Below are 25,232 nucleotides of genomic sequence, written 5' to 3' on the forward strand. Positions count from 1 at the left end.
TTATATTTAATGAGTTTGACTCATGAAATTATAGTTTTGACTAAGTTTTAACTAGTAAGTTAAAGTTGTTAGAAAGAATATGTTACAAAGTGTATTGTTGATATTTTTCCTTTCTTTTTACTCATTTTTTTGTTGACACGATGTACGAAAGATATTTTTGTTGTAAACAATTTTTGTGCATGTAAGATAAGAGAAAAAAGATTATACATTACTAGAATAAAATAGTTTTATATTGTATCCAATTATAAAACACCATAATATTAAATTTGTTAATTTTTAAAATAACTATTATAAAATAGTGATATGCGATTAGATAAAAAATATAGGGACTTGCTATATACACTCCCCTTTTTTGCTTATCCACTCCCTTTTCAATTTGTTTTCCAAAAATATCCTATTTCAAAAGATACACTCTCCTAATGACAATTCCAGAAAAGTCACCCACCCCCCGACTAAGACATCAAGATCGTCCTTGCCCTCCCTAGATTTGACCTCTAGTCCACCTATGTTCTCCTTTCCCACTGCAACTAGCTCGACCAGTTCATGCATGTTATGATTATCAAACTCTCAAGTTAACTCTTCAACTCTTACAATTTTATGAGTCTGCATAGGCAAAACGAATTAACTCTTTAGTAAAAAAAATTTGGGTAAACTCTAGTAGACTTGGTGAACTTGTGTAAACTCTCAAGTCAAATAGCGAGTCAATAAGATTGAAATCAATTATAATTCTTACCCCCCTAGACCCCATGACTATTTTACCCTGACTCAAACAATTTGAAGAAATTAACTTCTTAAAATGTTTTCACTTTAATAACATGTTTTTATGAATTCATATATAATTTGGTCATTTATGTATTTTCATATTATTTAGTACTAACGTACTATTACACTTTATTTTTGTGATTTGTTATTTGACTTTATTATGTAGTTCAAATGTTAAATTATTGTTGTGGGAAAAGTATTTTGTTAAATGTATATGCCATTAATAGGTTTTTAATATTATTTTTTCTATCATGTAAACTCTTACGAGTTTATGAGTCTACTCTACGAGTTGAGTTTACGGAAGCTCTACGAGTTTACATAAACTCTCAAGTTTGACAACTTTGGTCCATGTCAATCACTTCCACCTCAACTCCCCCCTCCCTTTCAAAATTTGAGTTCCGCATTCAATATCAACAAACAAAAAACAAACATTTTTGTTGGTGTTAGCTCCTAAAAAATGCATAGCTCAATTCAATTATATTCAATACACAAACTTGAGATTTCGACGCTACACCATAGCTAGAGAGCGAGTGCATGAAAAGAAGGAAGCAAGCAACGCTAAGAATGATGTCGTTTCATTTGAAGAATGAGAACCCTAACCCTAGTCCCACTCCTCCATAGAAGAAATGATGGTCCAACATATGGATGAAATTGAAACACATAAACCAAATGGTAATGACGATGAAGCTTCACCCCCTCTTTTATTCTTCTCCTTCACTCAGCGAAACTCCAACTCTTTGGTCTGCAAGTGGTGGCTCAACCTCTTAGGCCACCTCGTCAGCTCCCTCAAAAATAACAACCACAAAAAATCCTCAATCTCTAACCCTATCTATGAAAACCAAAAACAATAACACAAAGACTACAAAGATTAAATCTCTAGATTGCCTCTTGGGCCTCGCCGAAATGTGTGGTTTTGAGACTTGTCTCAACGTGCAAGGAAAATCGAAAGGTTTCTAGGGAGCCGACGATTATCATGTCGTCCTCTTCCAACATCCTTTCCGACCAAGAAGAAACAACCATTGTTGAGTCCCAAGAGGGCTTCACTTTCTCCCAATAGGAGGTTGTTCGATGGACTTTAGGTTTCACTTTCTCACGAGAGCACCCAAACATTAACGATTTTGATTTGGTTCCTAAGGAAACTTTACAAGGAAATATATACACAAACTAAAAAAATTCCCATTTTCTCAAAAAGAATAGTACTCAGGATTTGTAATGGGTATGTCGGTGGAGGTTGGCCGGTTGGATCGTCAATGACCCATAGTCCTACCTTATGGGAACTCGTTGCACAATCAGCCTTTGCATCTACTTCTCCACTTACAAAAATGTGTGTTTTGTATTCCTGCTTTCACCACTTATGCTTTGGTGTGGTCGTCAAGGAATGAGGTCAAGTTCATCACCGCAAAGGAGGATAATGAGAAGCTTGTAGCGCCATCAAGGAACATGATGGACATAACCAAATCTTGTTCTCGACATGTGCATGACTACGATTTCGGATCAGGAACAGGAACACAATAAATCACACTAGAAGGAGGTTGAATAGTGTGTTGGTTAAAATATAAAAGCTTTTCTAATGGAAGATGTTTATTAAATAAACCAATTTATAAAGACTATTGTCCAGTGAATGAGATGAGTTTTCTTAAGCACAAGTGGACTTTCATCCAATGATGTATAAAACTTATTTCCAGTGAAAACCTTGTGCGTATAATGTATCAATAATGGACTTTAAAAATACTTTCACATGCTAAAGAAAGGTAGTAAAAATACTTCATTTTATACTAGTTCACTCAACCTGAGTCATGTCTAGTTTTCCTTTACCAACTAGTAAAGGGTTCCACTAATCAAACTGGATTATAACAAGTATTCTTTCCTACCACTTCTGACTTACAAGTATTCTCAAAGCCACTACAGGTACAACCCTTAAACTCCTCTGAATCTAAGAACACCCAAGTATTATTTTGTCACTAAGTCATTTCTAGCTTTCACAAACAGAAGTTTGATTTAGAATAAGATATTCTTTACATCACTCAAAGAGTGAATTTACAATAAATTTATAATCTTTCAATACTACTTTGTATATTACAAAGAATAGACTCTTTTAAGCTTAGTGTATTTCTACAAATGTTGTTCTTTTCTCTTTTTTCTTGATTCACGACTTTTGTTTTTTTGTATGTTTTGTCTTTTTTTTCTTTTAATCCTTGATGTCCTATTTATACAGAGAGACTCATAATTGTGGAAAGTATCTTCAGTATCAAATAGGATAAGATATTACACGTTTTTGTCTAATAGGATCAGAACTTTCCATAACTATCATTCATAACTCGATATGGTTGTTAAACATATAAAAGAAAACATAAGATAAATTTGTAGTTATGTTCCTTTTAAACAAACTCCTATCAAATGGCATAAACTAATAAATTCAAATAAACATGCGTATTTCAATTAGTGTTTATATGGATTAGACGAGTATTTTCTTCTTCCAGTAGACAAGGTATTCATTCATGGACAAGCCTTACCTAGTGTTGCTTTCAGTCATCAAATCTGTTGACTTACATGCAACATAATGGTTAACACCAATTTATATCTTTGTTTTCATCAAAATCTTAAGAGATGTTTGGGTTGTCTAGTGATGGATCGTCCAATGTCTAACAATCTCTCCTATTTTGATTATGACAAACTATATAAATTTGGATTAATAAGTATAGCATGAATATGTCAGAATAAGTTCAATATAAATGACAAACGATTAGAATGGCATGTGTGGTAGCTTCCAACTCCCCCTAAGTCTAATATTCTAATGCATGAGCGGATGCAAATATGAACATAGATATATTGGACTCTTTCGAAACACCTTATTTTATTAATAGTCTGGTGTTTACATAAAAAATTCTTTCATAAAACTTGCCCCCCTTTTGTCATTAGCAAAAAGATAGTGGGTTTGAAGGTTAAAAAAGTGATGGAGGACATCATTGTTAATTCTAAGTAGGAGGTGAAGGTGGTTGGGATAGTGGTGGGTGGTTTAGAGGTGGTGGTATGTTAGAGATGGTAGATGGTGGTAGAAGTGTTTGGGGAATGGTTGTTGTGGTGGAGGGTCAAGGCTAAGGGTTTTTGTTTGGGTAGAAAGTGGAAGAGTTGATGGAACTCTTACTGGTGATTAAGCTTGGACGGGTGAAAGCGGCATTGGAGTAGTAACAACAACATTTAAAAAATGCATATGTGCTTGTGGGAGGTTTAGAATGAGAGATTCACCAAAACTATTAAACTAAGTAGTGATGGCCTATTGCATGGTGCATTTGAATTCTTCATTTTCATCCCTTTGCTTATCAGAAAAATTGTCCATTGCCAGTCCAATTATCTCCTTGATCGTAGCTTTAGTCTCAACTTTTGGAGGAGCAAAATTGATTGAAATAGGTCCAGAAGTAGTGGTATGGACTGTGACAGTAGTGATATCCTTACATATGGCTTCATGTGAGGTTGGTTAGGTTAGAGCCTCATCAACCTTATCTACCTAGTTCTCAGCAGCAGAAATTGCAGTGGACTCAGCCACTTTTCGTGCTCCAGCAATCACAACAACTGTTTCAAAACCATCTTGTTGGGTCTAGTCTTTTTTGCCTATGCTTCAGCCTTTCTCTTAGCAGCAGCTTGCCGTCTAGCTTCTGCATCAACTTTCTACTTAACTTCAGTGGCCAATTTTGCTTTCCAGGCTACTTTATACTGAGCACTATCTGCTATCTACAACTCATGAAAGTGTTGGACCCGAACTTCCAGTTCCTATATGCTAATCTTTTTGAGGTTGAAGACATGATGATTGAAGATGATGGGCAGTTTCTTCAGATGCTCGATGAGGTTGTCCTCATGGTTCTTCACAGAACAAGCGTTTGTATCGTCAAAGTGGTATACCTTGGTTGGACGCAATACTTGAATAGAATCCCTTTGGTTGCTGGAAGGCACATGTTCATAGTTGGAAGAGTCTACACTTTTGGCGTCTTTCCACATAGTCTGATTCTATGAGGTCTTGCATAATCAACATCAAGCTTCCTAATGAGCCTTTGACTCTGGAACAGATGCTTCCAGTCTCGTGGATGGTTGACCAATTGTACCTTCTAACCCCTGTTGGGCATTTCTTTGTTGATGTAAAGCTTTAAGCCCTTCTTTTTGCCTTCATCACAAATGGGTAGCCTTGGACAAGTTCTACCTGGCACCATCTTGATGTTAGTGCTTCTATTAATGTGGAGTCCCAGAGGGTAAGTAGTGGCCTAATTAGATATGTACATATACTTCAGAATGCCTCCAATCATGTCAAGATCTCGAGGAAAGGGTCTTAAGCATGCAGGATTTTAGGGGATGTATTTGGTGAGATGAGCCTAGATATGCACCTCCTTAGACCATTGGACTTGAGGAGTAAGATTCTCCTTTGACAGGTCCATTCTGATGGTTACTGTAGGAGTGGTGAACCTTGGTGTCTTGGCAAAGAGATCATTAGAAGTGATAGCTATCTTATGCTTTTGCTTTGCTTGCTCAGAGGATGGATGAGTGGTTCTAGGGGTTCCACTGGACATCCAATGAGGACACATTTTGACTAGTTGGGATACACTGGTCTTGTCCATGAAGGGGTATCTAGAGCCACTATAACATCTGGAGGCAAGGCTTATATGCATTTGATGGAGTATGGATGTGATCATACCTTATCCATTGTGGTGTTGTCACAACTTCATACTGTCGTTGGATGGGCTCCATTTGAGGACGTTGGATGATCTCACTTGGCCTGCCATAGTTCTATTGCTTTCTTGTGAAGAAGGCAACAAGAAACTTGTTGCATGCAATCTCCTCAGCTGTTGGTTGCTCCCATGGTCTCTAGCTTCTCTTTCAAATGGATCCAAGTGTTGGAAACTTAGATGTGTTTATGGGGGAAATATGTTTCTTTGGCTGTGTTGGAGGTGGACTTGTTGGTTGTGGAGTGGGAATTGAAGTTTCGTCACTGTCAAACGAACTAGAGTTGTTGGAGGATGGTTGTCTTGCTGCTTCTTTTAAGGGGATGGGCTTGCGTCTAGCTCTAGTCTTCCTCTTCCTTGGAAAGAAGGAAGGAATTATGGGTTGCCCTTTTCAATTTTCTGGACAGTAGGTATTTGTTGCTCCACTTTGTGCTTCCTTGGGATTATTAGAGGGTCTTTGTCCTTTATTTCACTTAGATCCCTCAGCTTTTGAGCCTTTAAGGCTTGCTCAAAGATCTGTCTTTGACTCCTCCTAACTAGAGTGGCCTGTGGATGAGTCTTCTGAGTTTGCACTAGAAGAGAGGGTTTGAAAACTTCATGTTTCTTCTTCATCTGTTGCTCCTTTGTGACAATCTCTTCCTCCTCCTCAAGTTGTTGGGCTTATTTTCTACTTTGGACCTTGTCTTTCTGCTCCCCGAGGATCTTTTTGACTTTTTTGGCAAGGCCAAAGGCTTCCAGAGCCTTGTCTTCATCAACAATAGTCTTGGCTAGTTTCTTCTGCCTCTTCTACTGGATAACATCATGGTTCACTAGAGGAATAGACATGTTCCTCCTTATGTCTACCTTCATTACCTTTAGGTTGACAACACTAAAGTGTTGGTGATGAAGGTTCCTTTGCTGTTGATGATGGATTGGTTGGAGTCCTTGTCCATTCCTTCAAAGACATAAAACACTTGGTATTCCTAAAGGAGTTTGTTGATAAGGGTGAAATAGTAGATGTTGTACGCTCTTCATAGAGTCTTCATGCCCCTTAGGAAGTTGATGTAGATTGTGTGTGGAAGGTTGAACGAGATCTTGTCCATTAGATGGAAGAGCACAAATTTTTGTAGGTCAAACACAAAGTCTTTGAAGCCTATTTTATGCATAAATCTCTTTAGAGTGACGTTGGACCAAACTTTTGCCATATCACATAAAAGATTGTATTGAATCTTCTTCTTCCCATCTGTTTCCTTGAGATTCCTGTCATAAAGAGCTTTTAGGACATGACACTCATAGGACTTCTCCCAGTCTTCTTGGTATGTGTTTCCTTCCCTGATGCACCCGATGACCTGTGCAATGAAATCCATGGACAACATACCTCCTTGCCAAGAACCTTGGACACAATGGTCTTCCAATCCTTGAGTTGTGCATTCCTCCAAAACATCTCGATGAGTTCTGGGTCGTTGAAGTAACCACGAATGCCACAATACATCAGTGTGTGTTGTATGTTGAGGCCTAGCCCTTCTAGCATTCCTATGTCGAAGAAGAGCTCAATATGAATAGTAGGTTCACCCTCAGTGTAGACGGTGATTGCATCTTTGGTGATGATGGGCATGGCAGGAGCAGTGTTTTCACTGAAGCTTGTTATGGTGATTTTGTGAAGAAAGTTAGGGTTTTTGTGAGATTTTTCTGAGAGAAATATTGAAGATTCTTGAAAGATTGCAAAAATGATAGAGATAGACTGTTGTCTTGAATTAAGGTGTTTATAATGGAATGTGAGCAGTTTCTCTAGGCTTTTAAAAGGTAATTAAGAGGCATGTTACTCAAGGATAACTCAACAGTAAAAAATGCAACGTTTTAATAAAGTGTAGAGTTTTGAAAATATCCCTCATCCACTTATTAGTCGTCCAGTCATGCATGTATGTATGGCCATTGGACGATATGTCCTATGGATGCAAAATGTAACTTTGTCAAGAATTTAGGCATTAATCGTTCATCTACAAAGTCTATTCCAAGTTGACTCCTTAACAAAACCAATCTTTCTTCAATAAGGGGTTTTACAAAAATGTTAGCAAGCTGACCATCATTGAGTACAAACTATAGTTCCATTATTCCCTTCTGAACACGATCTCTAAGAAAGTGATGCTTAATCTCTATCTGCTTGGCTCGTGAATGCAAAGTTGGGTTTTTAGAAATACTTATTGCAACCTTATTATAAAAAAAGATAAAGATGTTTCCTTCAATTATGTTGTAGTTTTCCAGTTGATTATTTATCCAAATCAATTGAGTACAACAACTTGCTGCTGATATGTATTTTGCTTCTACAATGGATAGTTCTACTTATCCTTGCTTCTTGTTGATCCCACTGACTAGGTTTCCACCAAGGAAATGGCAGCTTCCACTAGTGCTTCTTCTTTCAAGCTTGTCACTAGCATAGTTAGCATCACAATAACTGATCAACCTGAATTCCTTTCTATGCTTAAAGAAAAGACCAAGGTTATGAGCTCCAATTAACTATCTAAATATTCTCTTTACAACAATTAAGCGAACTTCCCTTTGGTCTTTTTGGGATCTGGCACATAGTCCAACACTGAATAATATGTCAGGTCTGGATGCAGTTAAGTATAGTAAGGATCCAATCATGGCTCTATATTGTGAGTTATCAACTTTATTGGATTCCTTGTCTAGTCCAAGACTTGTTGGATGCATAGGTTGTTGGACAAGTGACCTCAATAACTTAAGGGGGGGGGGTGAATTAAGTTTCAAAATTTTGCCACTAACAAACCTTAACCCCCTTTTAAATGATAAGCTCAGAATGCAGAAGAAGAAGCAACAATCAATTTAATCGATGTTCTTTAAACGTGCAAGACAAAATTGATTGCAATAAAATAAATGAGATAAGGGAAGAGAGAAATGCAAACTCAATTTATACTGGTTCGACCACTTCCTGTGTCTACATACATGGTTTTGAGATTTTCCACTATCTCTGTAAATCCTTTATAGACTTTGAAAACACCTTGGGATCCCTCGCCCTTGTGTTCAATATTCTCATAATCCAAGAGACAACCAGTCTCTAGATTATAACTGAGTTTCTGAGATGAACATAAAGATTTCTCTCCTTTAGAGTAGATGATACAAATTGAAGATCCTAGAAGAATTCTCAATAGATTTGCAAGTGTTTGATCAAGAGTTGTTTAGAGAGCATTTGACAATTAAATTCTCTTTGAAAACTCTCTCTCTTACTTTTTGAAGTCAGACACACATATATATAGGCTCATCGTGCCTTTTCAAAATGGTTTGAAGAGATGTGTCTTTTCAAAAAAGTTTTTCTGAAGTTTTTTCACTGGTAATCGATTACATAGTTATATTTTGAAGGATCATGACTTTTCCAAGTGTTTTTTGAAGTGCCGTTACTGGTAATCAATTACAAACATCTGGTAATTGATTACAAGATTCAAAATTCAAAACCCTTTTGAAAAGTTTATTTCCAAATTTGTCTCTAGTAATCGATTACACTGCCTGGTAATCGATTACCAGTGCCTTTGATGTCTTGGAAACAATTTGTTTTGAGGAAAAAAACCAATCAACCAGTGAGATTGTTTGAGGCCTTATCTTTTTCTTGATCTTGTTTGCTTAACCTTGAATTAATCTTGAAGCAATGCTTAACCTTTGAATGTTTGTTGAAGCAACCTTGTTTGATTCTACTTTGGCATCATCAAAACCCTGTCTGTATTCATACATTCACATGGGAGTCTTCATTTCTTTTGCATCTTTCAATTTGAACTTCTTAAGAAGTTCCTTTATATATTTGGTTTGAGGAATATGGATTCCATTGTTGGTTTGTTTAATCTGTAGTCCTAATAAGAACTTAAGCTCTCCCATCATACTCATTTTTAATTCAACATGCATTAACTTAGAGAAATCCTTACATAGAGGTTAATTAGTAGCACCAAATATAATGCCATCCACATAAATTTGAACTGATATAAATTGCAAGTCATAATTCTTGTGGAACAGAGTTGTATCCACTTTCCTCTTTCAAAGCCATTGTTCAAAAGAAATGAACTAAGACGTTCATATCAAGCTTGAGGAGCTTGCTTTAGTCCATACAATGCTTTATTGAGTTTTAAAACATAGTATGGAAAACTGTTACTCTCAAACCCAGGGGGTTGTTCTACACAAACTTCCTCTTGTATTAGTCCATTGAGGAATGCACTTTTTATGTCCATTTGATATAATCTCATTTTTGTATGAGCTACACATGATAGTAAAATGTGAATTGCCTCTAGATGAGAAATAAGAGTAAAAGTTTTTGCATAGTTTATATTTCTCACAACCTTACTTGCCTCTAGATGAGAAATTAGATCTAATCTTATCATTTTTTTGGAATTGTTCGAGTTCTTCTTGCATGGGTTTGACCTAGTTCTCATCTTCCATTGCATCATCAATATACTTTGGTTCAAAATTTGAAATTAATGTTATATAACCTTATTGCCTAAGAGATCCTCTTATTAGGAATTTGGTTGAGGGATCTCCAATGATTTTACTTTCTGGATGATTCTTCCTTAAGGTTTGTCTAGTTGGTTCTCTTTCTTCTTGAGGTTGTTCTATTTCTTTATTGGACATGTTTGCTACTATAGATTGTTCTATTAGTGGTCCAATGCCTTTGTCTAGTCTCATATCTACAATAGATTCATCCAACTTTGATATTTTTGTATTAGACTTTGTGTCATTAAATCTTACATGGATAGCTTCTTCCATGATTGAGGTTTTAGAGTTGTAGACTCTATATGCCTTGGATGTTTTTGAGTACCCAAGTAATGTCCCATTATCACATTTAGAGTCAAACTTTCCCAAGTTGTCTTTAGTGTTAAGAAGTAAGCATTGACTTCCAAAAGGATATAGATATGAAATGTTATGTTTTTGTCCTTTCCCCAATTCATAAGTCCTTTTTAGAATAGGTCTTATATGACAAAGAATAGACTCTTTTAAGCTTAGTGTATTTCTACAAATGTTGTTTTTTTTTTCTCTTTTCTTAATTCACAACTTTTGTTTTTCTGTACGTGTTCCTCTTTTTTCTTTGAATCCTTGATGTCCTATTTATAAAGAGAGACTTGTAATTGTGGAGAGTATATTCAATATGGAATAATGTAATTATTTTTGAGCTTGATCTTGTTTCTTAGAATAATTAGATATCGCGTGTTTTTGTTTGATAAGATTAGAACTTTCCATAACTATCATTTATAACTCAATATGGTCGTTAGACATATAAAATGAAATATAAGATAGATTGGTAGATATGTTCCTTTTAAACAAAATTATATAAAATGTCATAAACTGGTAAATTCAAATAAACGTGCATATTCCAATTAGTGTTTGGATAGACTGGACAAATACTTCCTGCTTCCAGCAGACGAGATATTCATTCATGAACAAGTCTTACTTGGTGTTGCTTCTAGTCAATAAACCTGTTGACTTACATGTAACATAATGGTTAACACAAATTTATATCTTTATTTTCATCAAAACCTTAAGAAATGTCTAGGTCGTCTAGTGATGGATCATCTGGTATTTAACAAGGGTTAAAATATATTTGTGAACTGGGGATAAATTTCATGAATAATTAGCTTACTTGAGTTTATTATATTGAAAGAAAGGGAAACCAAGTCCAACCCTGGTAATCCAAACCTTCCATTTCTCACAACAATACAATGATCATTCTATTACTACTCTCTTTTACATTGTTTTTGTTCTTACATTAGTCATTTATTATTCAAACACAAACCCTTTTGAGAAAATACTTTACAAAACCTTAGTCTTTTGATTAGAATTGTCTGGATAACCACTAGTTCCTTGGGAGACGATTTAGACATAAGTCATAATATTACATCGAAACTTGTAATTTCACTTGATCATACGAAAAATTCTTAATAGTCTTCATCTTTATACTATAAGATAGTGATATGCAAGCTTCCTAGGGTCGTCAAACAAAGTATATCTATATTCCTCAATCAAAGTAAATTGGACTAGATAGAAGTCGTTCGACAAATCAACTATTATCAATCTTCCAACCTTGCCCAGTCTTTTTGAAGATTAACCTCCAACTTTTGAAATTTAAACGTTTCCCCAAGACATGAGCCACTAGTGATCCCTTCCATGGCCTACACCAATCTTCAAATTCACTATTAGGTACCACTGGGCATGGGAGGAAATCTTTCATTGTTTTTTTATCCTTCTCCCCACCTTCTCTAGCATCCTTATCACCCCCTGGTTCCATTTTCAGCAAAAAGTGGTTCAATAATAAACTTAGACGTACCTAGTGTTTCCAAATCCTTATCACCTATTTCTCCCTCATTTACACTTGTGTTTCCCTCCCCAAATACTTTTTTCTGGCTCCTTTCTCTTTACTTTTTTAGTGTTTCTCGGTGGTATTTCTCCCTCCGCCCCTTGACCCATGTCTCTCAATAAAACCCTACCAGAGCTCATTTTTTTATTTGACTAAGATAGCAATGGATTGAGATAATTCTTTTGTTACTAAAACTTCATGCATCACCAACAAGTAGAAACCACATGTTTTGTGTGGTCACTCTTAAGTTTTCCAAGCAATCAATTAGTCCAACACTTACTTATGAGCTGCATTGGCCACTTTTTTCTTTCCGAGACATTGGCCACTTTTTTTAATCCTTACCTAACAGCAACAACTCAATTAAAGCCTACTTTTTTTTTTTTTTTCTCACAACAATTAAAGGCTGCTTGTGACTACATTTTCTCGTTAGAGAACAACATTAAACTTTTCAAAACCAAAAATTAGAGGAAAAGGAAAAAAAAAATCCTTACCTAACAACAAGGTCTCATTTTAAATCCCACTTGTTTGGGACTAAATTTCAACATTATCTTACTTCAATTCTTACTTAGAGGGAGACATTGGACTTTTTCTTTATATAATGCTCACGTGAAGGCAACACTCAACAAGAAAATTGTCTTAACAACTAGAATAATGTGTGCAGTATGGGTGACGTTAGGCCTGGACCTATGGTCAAATATGACTCATGGTGGTTAGAATAAAAAAATCTAGAATAATTCATTATCGCAGTTATTTTTTATATATTTATATATTTTGTTACTAATAAAAAATAAAATATTTTATATCACTCATCAAAACTTAGGCTATGTTTGGTTAAAGGAAAGAAGAGAAAATAGGAGGAAAAAATGTGTTACATGTGCATCCTACACCTTCTACATTATATTTTAATTAAAAAAGTATTTTTATTTTCTCTATTATTATCCTTTAAATCAAACAATATTAATTTTTAACTTTTAGATTATACAACACTGAACTATTTCATTTTAGTTTTATTTAATATATTATTTAGTATAAAAAACCATTATTATAGAACAAAGTAAAGTAATTTTAATTATCATTTCACAACCATATTTGATTTTGCCTTTACAAGTAAATGATTTTACTTAATAAAGATAAGTTGACATAATAGTGGTAAGAGATTTGAATAGGTCATTTAAATTTTTGTTATTAAATACACAATTAGAAAATGAGATTTTTCAATAAAAAATTATTGAAACAAGTGATTCGATAGTTGGGTCCTTAATCAAAGTTTAGGGTTCGATCTCCAACTTGGACATGAAATGACAACTAGATGTACCACTTTATCTAAAAAATGACCCTACTTGATAGGATGTGGATTACACCATCATTGCGAGCGATAAATTCTCTTTTCAAATATTTAACATAATTATATATAGTGGCGGATGACCGTTTGGGACAGAGGGGGGTTTTGGTCCCCCGTGATTATTTAAAATTAAAAAATTAATAGGTTATTATTTAATTTTTTAAAAAATAAATCTATTTTTTCTATTCAATAATTAAAAAATATATTTTGAAACTGAATAATGTATTTATTTAAATTTAAATTATTGTATAATTAATTTTTATCTCTTAACTCTTTTTAATTATAAAATCAAGAGTAATATTTTATTTAAAATCTTATCTATATTTTATCAAATTTTAGTTATTATATAATATTTTTTATCTCCTAACTTTTTTAATTATAAAATCAATAATAATTTGATTAATGTTTATTTAATGTTGCAATATTGGCAAGAGAAAAATATATTTATTTAATATTTTAGTGATAAGACTACTCTTTGTAATCAGATGAAAGATGAATTTTTATTGACTATTTGTTGGTATACATTGAAAAAAAATTGTTAAAAAATTAACATAAACTCAACCATTAATTATTTTTGTTGACATTCAATTTTTTTATATATTATTAACGTAATTTAACGTATTGAAACATCAAATTATGAATATTTTATATAAAATGGATGGTATAAAGTTGTCTAGATGATTTTTATTTTTTGTGGTTGATCTCCTGGTAGTTTGGGTCCACCCATGATTTATATTCAATACTCAAATTTAAGACTACTAGTTTCATTCATAAACCAAGGGGGACATTTGGTGTAAGAAAGGTTATTTTATGTCCGAAAATCATGTTTCTTAAAAATCATAAATACGAGAATCATGGTTGAATAACTAAAATTTGTTTAGTTAGTCATAAATATTGAAATAGACATTTATATAAGATTTTTGGGAATCAAAGATTAACATGATATTTTTACCAAAATTATAAATTGTTTACCAAATTAAATGATCTAATAAGAGTAACATGAAAAACTTGAATTATTTTTACCATATTAAAACTCTTTTTTTATCTCGTAAAAATTAGATTTCCGCCCCTTATCATGGGAAAGTTTTAGTAGAAAAATTAATTAAAAAAATGATTCCTAGGCAAGTTAGATTTCTAGGAGTGATTTTTAGAATATACATACTAAACATAAGAATTTAAGGTTTTAAACCTTAGATTCATGGGGAACTTAAGAGAATCTCCCTACTAAATGCCCCACAAGTGCTACATTTAGTCTCTTCAACATTAACACAAAATATTGTCTAAGTTTCTTTAGGCTCTACAACAAAGAAATCGAGATTTTTCAAGTATTCTTTAAAATTAAGCCTCTCGAGACTTTCACAAAGAAATATCTTTTTGAAACTTAATTGTGAGAGTTTAAAAATTAAGCATGTATTTAAAGCTTTGTGAATACAAACCTTTATATGAGATCATCTATATAAAGAGTGAGAGAGTGAGAGTATGGACGAACCAAGAATTGTACAACCAGGGAGGCAATTATCATAGTAATTAAACATAAATTATTTTTAAAAAACCCAAAACTACAAATGTTAATCATCTGTTTCATATTTTATATAAAAAAAATCTTCATGATTTTATAATAAAAATTATTTACATCAACTTTGTTTTTTATGAAAAAGCCGTGTTAATTTTGTTATAAAATCTGTTAAATCAGAATTAATTACATTACTTTCCGTATTATCCTTTTTAATAATAGTAGCCAAAAAAACATGAAAGAAAAGTTTGCTTTCAAATTGTTGACAGGTAGGAGAAGAAAAATATTGTATTGTTACAATGATCAATGTCCTACAAAGTAAATTTCGACAAACATCTAGTACCAAATACTTCCTTTGTCCTACTTATAAGAATCAAATTAAAAGTCTTGCTTGATTCTTTTGAATCTAAAATATTTCATGCATTATTTTTTTTTTACAATAGTATCTTTAATTATTTCTCTAAATTTAATAAATAATAAGTAGAATATATTAAGGTCATTCTTTATACGTCATATATTAATGTCATTGATTCTGTGAGTCTAATTTTTTTCTCATAGGCAGAGCCTATTCACATATATATCCAATACAAAATTAAAGTAAGTATATTAATGATGAGATATAAAAGAACTAAAGTCAATAAAAATATTTGAAAAAGAACAAGAATATGCCTTAAATATTAGGGGTAATGACATATATGACAATAAGAATAAAAGTAAAGTTGACATAAACAAAAAAGTATATGCAAGAATAGTGATAAAAGGATAGAATAATTGTTAGTTCATCTCAAAATTCAAACATCAAATTATGAATCCCTTATGTTCATAAAGACAAACTTAACTCATTGGCAAGGTTAATAATAAAGTCTTTAATTCTAAAACATAGTTGTAGTAAAATCAATATAAAAATAAGGTTAATAAAGTCATAACTGCAATTTCAATTATTTATACCCTGAGTGAGGGATAACGTATTTGAGTGTACACATTGTGTTTGTCATCGTAAGTTCTCTTATTATAAAAGTTTGAAGGAATGTCTGCTCTAAGATGCATTAAATGCATGTGAGGGGATATCATTTAAACTTTAAAGTTGAGGAGAGAGAGATTTACTCCGTATGTAACATAGACCGTTTATAGTTTATACCAAAAAGATATTCTTCTCTTTCCCGACACGCATAAGGCACATTCTACATTTTTTTCTTTGTTGAGTTGCTTTTAGTACTTACTTTTGAAGCGACAACTTGATATATAATCAAATAAGCGAATAACGAGTTTCCTAGCATGTTTTTTCCCCAGGCAAGCAGTTGAAGCCACTAATTCTTACTGTTTCTTTATATGCTTGAACATCATAATATGTATTTACACTTGCATCCGAAAGACCACCCCATTAGATAACGTGTATTACTCGCATATAAATGCTGGATTTTTTATGCTTGCGGAGATCCATTCCTTCACAATTTATAAATGTTCAGACATCTTTCAATCCTTGCACTGTAAACCTTTATACTTACAAATGGCGACACGACTTGGAAAATAAATAAAGAAAATCTAAAAACAAGATCATTATGATTACCTATAAAACAATTAAATGCAAGAGATTGCAAATCCTATGGATATACATATTGACTTTTTCTCAAGTTAAAAAAAAAACATTTTTTGGTACAACCTGGGCAGCCCCAACCCTCTTCAAGAAATCTTACGTTTACGTTGTATGTACAATGGCACTGACCAATGGTGTCTCCACTACTTAACATACATCAAGTTCTTCAATGGAGTGTTCTTGTTCAAATCCAATGTAACAATCGGAGACTAAAATCAGTTTTACGCCCTGCAAGACAATATTAGCAAAACATACAAGCAAAAGGTATTCAGTAACAACGAAAGGTAAACCTGATGGCAATTTAGTCAAATTACAAATTAAATAGCTGTCAAAATAAATCTATTAAATCGAATGTTTGCTTCTTAAAATTATCCATGCTTAAGACATGCTACAAGCTGAAGTGGAACAAATTTACATGTGTGTAAATATGCACTAGACACTAATGCCAAATGTATGTCTCTAAAGTTTCCACAAAAAGGTTTTTTCTCAATTGAAAAATAAAAATAAGGAATTGAAGGGAGAGGTCATAAATAGGGAATAGAAAAGAGCAGGCGGCAAAGCTCAGTTTGTTACACTTTCAAGGCCAATTTTGTTAACCCAGGCTTTTTCTGTTAGTGCCAAAAGCTTTTCATGGTTCTAAAGTTGGTGTCTTCCATTCTATTGTACATCATACATGAAGAACAAATATTGGCTACATATAGAAGCACAGGGAAGCCCCAAAGCTACGGAAGTCAAGTAATCTTTTAACTTTCTTACTCTCTTGTTTATAATACTGTGGGAACAAAGTTGTTGAAATAACATAAATCAAAGTAGATACTGTTGCAAACCATTATAAATAGAAGCAGAATTAAAATCTTCATAGTTTATAAGCACAGGGCTATCTTGGTCAAATTACAAGGGCCTGAGTGACAAAGTTGCTGGCACCTCCGCTGCCAATCTTTAAAGGTGTTTTTGGCAAGAAGTTCAAAATGAACAGTTGAAAATTAGGGAGACAAATGTTTTAATTTTTAGTTGCTGGAAATAGGTTATAGGTAGAAATGGAAATGTGATGGTTGAATATTTTCATTTGAGCTTCTGACATTATCCCTTTATTATTTCCAGGCCCATTTTGGATGTTAAAAGGCCTTGCTGATGGAATGCAAATGGTGGACACTTCATTTAAACCCTGTTGAAAACAAATATGCGAGAAATTGTGTTTCTTGTGTATGCAGTCCATGTTATTTACACCATGAGTGCAGGAAGTACAAGAGCTGAAGGGGGAACACAGTTTGGATGAACAGAATCTATTTACCTGAAGATTAGCTGGAGTCAGAGGCAACTTCATTGAGGTAACTAAGTGATCTGAAACAGAAACTCTTTTCAAAGCATATAGCTCAGACGTAGAGGTATTACCAAGAACCAACCACCATTGTTCCTCTTTTATCTGTAGTAAAGAAAATTGTAAATAAAATTTATGGCACAGACTACAAATCATAAAAAAAAAAAGGCTTAAATACCTTTTTAGTCCTTACAATTTAGCACCTTTTTGCTTTTTGTCCTTGTAATTTATGTATGTTTTGATTTTCGTTCTTAAAGCGGTTTTAGATAGTGTTTTTTTCACTTTTCAAAGCACTATCTAAAGTGCTTAAGGATAGAAGGCAAAAAAACAATTTGCAAGGACTAAAATAAAAAAAAAAAATTGCAATGGTAAAAAGCAAAAACGCGCTAAATTACAAGAACTAAAAATGTATTTAAACATTAAAAAAAATTCAAAAGAAAAAGAGACCTTTGGAAATCGAGGTACAAATGCTCTAGAAGAGTGTCGTCTAGAATTGGTCTTCTCTAATCTAACAGATAATATGCGAGACCTGTCACCATCAGTGTCCTTCCTCTGAACTTTTAATTTCATTTTAACATGAGGGAAATGCTGAAGATCCTGGTCCAAAAAAGAGAAACAACATATATAAACAGAAAGAGGTGATATGCCAGCCAGATAATTATTTTTCAAACATATTTTTTTTATATATAAAAACACCTGAAAAGGAGAAAAATTAGTTGTCCCAAACACGCTCATTATGAAAATATAACATCTATATGCAGCAATTACCTATAACATATAAAAGATGCTCAAAGAAAAATAACTGGTATATATAAGACAACCTATAATGTAGTTATTAACTTCATCATTAAAGCCTGGTTTTGAGGAGAGCAAGCTTAGTAGCTTACATAGTGTTTGTAAAAGAGGGAAGGATTGCCAAAGTCTTACAAGGAGTATTCTAGCCATATTTAGGGTGTGTTTGTAAAAGAGCTATGTTTAACATAACTTAAGTTCATCCGATGAGATTAAAAAAAAAAGAAGTTACTTCTTCATTGCGAGCATTGGGATGTTTGAATTCTGTTTCAATTGGCAAACCAAACGCACACTTAGTCAATGTGGGACATCTTAACACACTCACCTTACACCACATCTATAGCCTATAGGTGACCCAAGTCCCACAACATCAAGACTATACTAGAAATGGGTTTTTCCAAACTCAACTACAAAAGCTAGCTCATAAAAATAGATTGCCCAAGTCGTGTAAGGAGTATATGGGCCAGATTACTAGACAATGTGGGACATCTTAAGAGGGTAAAACTCTACAGTTCTTGTAAACCACAAACATCTAATTATCAATTATTCTTTTTTTTTTTTATCTATGGGAATCGAAGACAGTGTTAAGGGGTTTATAATATCTCATGCACTCTGCTCAATCAACCGAGCTAGACCCCCTTGACTATCAATTATTCTTTGCAAATAAAGTTAATATTAATAGCATTATTTCAAAATTTGATATGGTGCAACAATTTATATTTATCATTCCTAAATATTGGCATGAGGCAACAGACACCAAAACTGCTATGGAAGAATGGCTTTTATATTAAATTTTGGATGAAAATTAAATCATTAATAGTTTATACTATATAAATATAAATGCTCAAAAACAAAAAACAAAAAAAAATACCCAAAACTACACATTGATAATTAACAATCAAACTCAGTTTTAAGCTAAATACAAGTATTGAAAGACAAAAACAGAGAACAAAAATGAAATCATGAAAGATGAGCAGGAGTGAGAATGTCTGCTGCAACAAAATGAAAAGCCAGAACAGTCTCAGAGAGAACAGAACAGAAATGGCATAACAAAGCACGAGAGAACAAAGCAAGGCCAGAAAAACCAGGATGACAACAGAAAATGTCAGCAATAGCTGGAGATCGCACCATAGAACAGTTGGTCAAGTTTCAGACATACAAGGGCCACATGATTGTTTCAGATTGAAAATGGGAGGGATGTAATCCTGAGATTAGGGTTGTTCAATTCAAACTGAACCAAACAGTGGCAAACTGTTTCGAACAGCATTTGTAGTTTGCCCAAACTGAACTGTCAAACAGTTGGTGCGAACTGAACCGAACTGTTTTAGATGCGGGTCGAACTGAACTGAACCAGTTCAAACTGAACTACTCTCTGAAATGCTCCAAGCTAGTCCGAACTGTTTTTAAGAGTCATTTATTTTGAAAAAAATAACTTTTTATTTTCACTTTTAATTACAAAAATATCACATTGGTTAAACACTTAAACTTTATAGCTTTAGATTTTGTAATAATTCCTATTCTCATTGAAGAATTATCCATAACACTAGTTTCTTTAATTATAACATTATTAAAATATAAGTTCACGTTTATTTTGACACTATTATTAAAAAAATACCACGTTTTTTTTACTTGAGAAGATTTTTTTTTGACATTTATATACTGAGATTCATATTGGTGTCCAGTGGACTACACATAAATATATATAACATAGAAGTTATTTTATTTTATTTAAATATTTTTTATGTTTTTCATTAATAGTATATGTAAATAATAATATGTCAGATCTTTTTAATATTTATTATATTATCATGCTATTAATTAATTAACAAACTAAATAATTTACTTTTTTTATATTGGTAACTATAAATTTAATAACTGTTTAACCAACTAAATAATATTGCTATAAAAATAATAAATTAATCAATTAACTAACTATTATTTATGCCATATTGTTTGAGATCTTCCACATTAATGATCAAAAAACGGTTATTTGAAGTAAATCTCGAAAGCCCTGTCACTGTGCTAGAAAGATGCCATGCCCATGTTCAAAGCAGAGTCGTAACTCGAGCGAGTAGATGGTCTTCCGCACAGCAGTTTTCTTGAAGCAGATCAGTTTTTTAAAAACTGAACTGACTAGCAGTTTGGTTCAGTTCTTAATAAAAAATAGTTTAGTTTTTTTCTTACCAGTTCAGTATCAGTTCAATTCAATTCTTTTTGCCCACCCCTACACCCGTGAGGTCTCTAGACACAGTGTTTTCTGTTCTTCAATAATATGGTATATGGGGGTAATGGTAGTTGCAACTGCAACAGAATTGCACAATTTCTGGCCCTACAGCAGCCATGACATGGAAATAGAACATAAATTGAAAGTGGTTGCTCTTACAAATTGGTCATAGGGCCTAACTCAACCCCAAAAAACTAGCTTGTAAGGTGAGGACTGCCCAATCTTTATAAACTTTATATAAGCCACATGTTTAGTTGATGTGGGACTAATCCACCACCCTTGAGGCTGCAATTAAGGCAACCCAAACTAAATCAGGCTAGGGGTGACCGCAATTAGGTGGCTTCTAACAGTTGCATACTCTCCATGACGATAGTGGCACAATTCACAGGCCCAATAGAAAACAAGGACAATCTATGTATGCCAGGAATTAGAGTATCAGGCTCCTAATCCCAGTCAAATAAGGGAACAAAATCAACAAATGACTTCCTAGAGGTGAAATTCCTAAAAAATACAAAAGGTTTAGGTTTCAATATGTTTCTAGTTCCTGCAAAGACGACGAGTTTTGGCTGTGGTCCTTCAATTTATTTTTGTTGCATTTGGTCTATCGTCAACATTTACTATGACTTAACATGCCACATCAATGACCACTCTAAATTGGTGTGTCACATCACCAGTAAATAATGCTAGAGATCATTTTCAAAAGTTTTAAAATTTATAAGGACCAAAACCAACAAAAACAATTTAAGGACTAAAACCAATATTCGTCATTGCAGGGACTAACAAACATTTTTTTTTTGGAAGGCAGAAAATATATATATTATTAATATGTAAGCCAGTACCAGTGGTACCAGAGATAAAATTTACAAGGCACCAAGGTGCTACCCTCCAAAAAAACCATCCAACCTAAGCAGCAAAAACATACAAGCCCAACCCTAACTAGGCAACGGAATTCGTTATATTAGAAGACCAGTGGTTGAAACTAGTACTAAAGTCTTTATCATTAGCCTTTAACCATGACCAAGCTAAAAAAATAGCATGGTCCATGACTTTATAGCAGGGACTAACAAACATATTAAACCTATAATACAACTATCCACAAGTTAACCTAATTTATTAGGCATCATTCTCCTTCTAAAATATTTTGTAGATATTCTAACCCGTCTCAACTCCCTGCCCAAAAGCAAAAATGTTTTACATTTTAAAAAATTAAATTGATTTGAGATGACATTGATTTGTATAGATTGACAAAGGAAAAAATGTATAGAATATTTAAACAAGAACAAAAAATTGGCTTCATTCCCCTCTCTTTCATCATTCCAAATGAAGCATTTTTTTTATTTTTTTAAATGCTTTATAAATTTTATCCTTTGTCAATCTATACATGACAAAACCATGTCTAACCTCCATTATATTCCTGTTAACTATTGGATGGATAAGGAACTTAATTCTAACAAATAAAAAGCTATGAGGACAAAATGTGAACAATTAGAACTAGAGGGACTAAAATAGCACATAAACCAAAATATGGGAACTAAAATTGCCATTAGACCAAATAAAAACCTGGACAAGCATAAATTAAGAAAAAAATTTAGGACTCTTTACCTGGTACAATCTTGAAGCTGGGAAATTTGCAGTTACAGTCTGCAATGCTGCTTTTGGAATGTCTAGTAATTCCTGTACACTAGAAATTCCTCTTCTGCTTAGTGAACTTATCAGATCTGTATTCATGCATGGCAGCATCCATAAGGAAGATTCCTTGTCAAACCACAAACCCTACAACCAGGTCACCAGATTTCAGAGTGAATCGTAAAGGATATTCTAGATCAAGAAGTGTATGATATGTCCCTTTAAGGAGTAAATGAATGCACAATTTTATTGAAAGCATATTTTGTCCTTTCACCATCAGATCTGCATGAGAATCAGAGTTATGTTTTGAAGCATATGTGAAACGATCAAAGAAAGAAAGGATATTTTTGAGATAAAATGATGACTGCATATATAGTTATAGTAATTTCACTTGATTGACACATGTTACAATCTAAATCATGAAAAGGATTATGCTGCATCTAGTTCTAATCTCCTTCCCCCTCAAAGTAAGAGCTAAGAAAATTAAACAGAAATAATAATATTAGACTGCAATACGAGAATATTTCCATTGCCTTTAATACTTAAAATCAAGTACTCATTTGTCTAAAGGTTTTGTAACTATCATTTGTATAATGAAAGGTAGAGAGAGAGAGAGAGAGGTAGAGAAAGAGAGTGTAGAGAGAGAAACACTGGGTGGGGGAGAGACAGTCTGAGAGGTAGGAGAGCACGGAGAGACAGAGCGAGCCTCGGAGAGGTTTCCCGACGGCCCTATGTCGGAAACAGGGGAAGGTCTAAGCTTTCTAATTTGGTGACTAACTGGAGAGACCACAAGGATATCACATCCTTCTACTTTTCTCGCTTCGCTGAAGATGTCACAGAGAAAGAACTCTGGTATCATTTCAAAAAATGGGGGGATGTTAGAGAAATCTTCATTCCCAAAAGACGTAACTCCTCGGGACGAAGATACGGTTTTGTTAGGTTCAAAGGGGTTCATGATATCCCCTACTTGGCGAAACAGCTCGACAGCATGGTTATAGGGGGGTTGAAACTGTTCGTCAATCTCCCAAAGTACGGTAGGGTGTCGCAGAGGGAGACAATGACGGCGCTCCAAACACGGCAAGGCCCAGACAGTAACAAGGATGAGGAGCTTCGACGTCAACATGTTAAGCCTTCATCATATGTTGAGGCGCTGAAAAGAAACATAAGAAGGCCAGAAAATCAGAGGACAGCAACCAACATCATCAATGACATATCTTCATTAACCAAGATTCACCTTCAAGTGGAGTCAGAAGACACGCTATGGTTAAAGGATGCATGGGTAGGCCGCCTTAAAAATCCGGCTTTGTTTGAACGATTGGAAGACGAGTTTCGTTGGGGGCTTGGACTGGAGGCGATCCCCAGATATTTGGGTGATGATAAAGTGTTGTTTTTGGGTCTCACTGATGACGACGCGGACAATCTCATCAATGGCGGAACAACAGGGGGGTCAAGTGTGCTTTCTTCCATTTCAAGGTGGAATCCTCGTTTACGAGTAGGATGTCGACTTACATGGATTCAATGTTGGGGGATTCCTATTCAAGCGTGGAACCAGAAATTTATCAGTCAAATTGTTGCGGACGTGGGCGAATTGATGGATTTGGATGACTCAGTGGAGGAGAAGAGGAGATTGGACAGAGCAAGGGTCCTCGTTAAGACTACAAGGAGGCCTTTAATTCAACATACGGTGGAGGTGCAGATTGGAGAAGAGCAGTTCATGGTCCAGATTGCTGAGGAGTGCTGCGGTGGATGCCAAGATCGTTGTCGGAGAGGGAGAAACGCGCGTGGGTCATCGGAGGAGCTTAACTCCGATGACAGCTTCCTCGACAGCTCATCTTTCACCAACTGGGGTATAGGGGATAACGACTCATTTGTGCCGGAAACGGAATCATGCAGCGGTCGTCCTAGCACAATGGCCGTCGACGGCGCAGATCACAATGGGGAGCAGCAACCGCAACATCTGCCGGTTTCGGATTTGCACATCGCCCATCACGGCATCGTCGCCGAGACCGAAGTCGGACCTGAAGTCCGACAGTCTCTCCCTTTACCCACTGGTCAAGTGTTTACAGGTTACCCGCTGGACAATGTTTGTCGGGCTGTAGGTGGAGACCAGCGGACAACCACGCACGGACCAAATTTGAATTTCTTGCAGGTCCCGGCCACCAATGACACTCACGATATTGAAAAAAAAGGGGCCATGCAGCAGGTAACTTTGCTGAACAGAGGAGATGCTTTTCAGTCATATCACCAATTTGGTAACGAAGAACATGGTGAGTCCAGTGGATTGGAAATGAATCAAAAGCTGGATATTGAAGTAGGGGGTGACGTGGAGAAGGTTCATGATATGACCATGACACGGGGCATAGGTAAACACAAGGAGGTGGAGGCCCTTTATGCTGGAGAGGAAACACGTGCAACTCTTAATCATCAGAATTCCAGTTTTACCCCCAAGGATAAAAGATCCAATTTGGGCCTTAACCCAACAGCAGGGGGGGTGCAAATATTTGCCAGGTATATTCCAGGCATAGAAGGTGCAAGAAGAAACCATTTATGGGCCTTATCTCATCGGGCTCAGGTGCTGAAGCAAAGGAAAGACTCTCACAACCTCCAAACACTCAGCTCTCGTCACTTCAAAGGGAGCCAGTCAATGACAACCTTGAAATTTCACTCCAGCCACAGCTTACTAATGGAATCAAAGAGGCAACTATTGACCCTGAGAAAACAGGTAATCCGGATGCTTTTCAGATGTGGAGCATGGCCAAGCAATTGGGCCTCACGGGAGAGGGAAGCAAGGAGATTATTATTCAAAAGTTTAAACATATGGAGGAGAGAGACAGGGCAGAAGCTATTAGCAGGGAGACAACAGCTGACATTAATGAAAATAATTTCATATAATGTTAGAGGCCTTGGGAGGGGTGTGAAGTGGGGCGCTATCAGAAGATTAGTAAAGCTGGAGGGCGTGGACATGCTATGTCTTCAAGAGACTAAGAAAGAGGTGGTGGACAAAGCCATGTGTCAGGCTTTATGGGA

At 34.7% G+C, this 25,232-nt stretch overlaps 1 protein-coding gene across 2 annotated transcripts in view; it reads right to left on the bottom strand.

The window, feature by feature from the left end:
- Positions 1-16,035: 16,035 nt before the first annotated feature.
- LOC114416613 (DExH-box ATP-dependent RNA helicase DExH14) overlaps positions 16,036-25,232 on the bottom strand; it is a 61,587-nt gene continuing 52,390 nt past the window's right edge. For both annotated transcript variants that reach the window (XM_028381545.1, XM_028381546.1), the window contains 4 exons: positions 22,182-22,352; positions 18,011-18,160; positions 17,537-17,668; positions 16,036-16,473 (listed from right to left, as the gene is read on the bottom strand). In XM_028381545.1, coding sequence (XP_028237346.1) covers positions 16,393-16,473; positions 17,537-17,668; positions 18,011-18,160; positions 22,182-22,352 — 534 coding nt within the window. In that variant the 3' untranslated portion in view covers positions 16,036-16,392. The remainder of the gene's footprint in view (positions 16,474-17,536; positions 17,669-18,010; positions 18,161-22,181; positions 22,353-25,232) is intronic.

This window comes from Glycine soja, chromosome 6 (assembly GCF_004193775.1).
Source record: "Glycine soja cultivar W05 chromosome 6, ASM419377v2, whole genome shotgun sequence".
Taxonomy (NCBI): Eukaryota; Viridiplantae; Streptophyta; class Magnoliopsida; order Fabales; family Fabaceae; genus Glycine; species Glycine soja.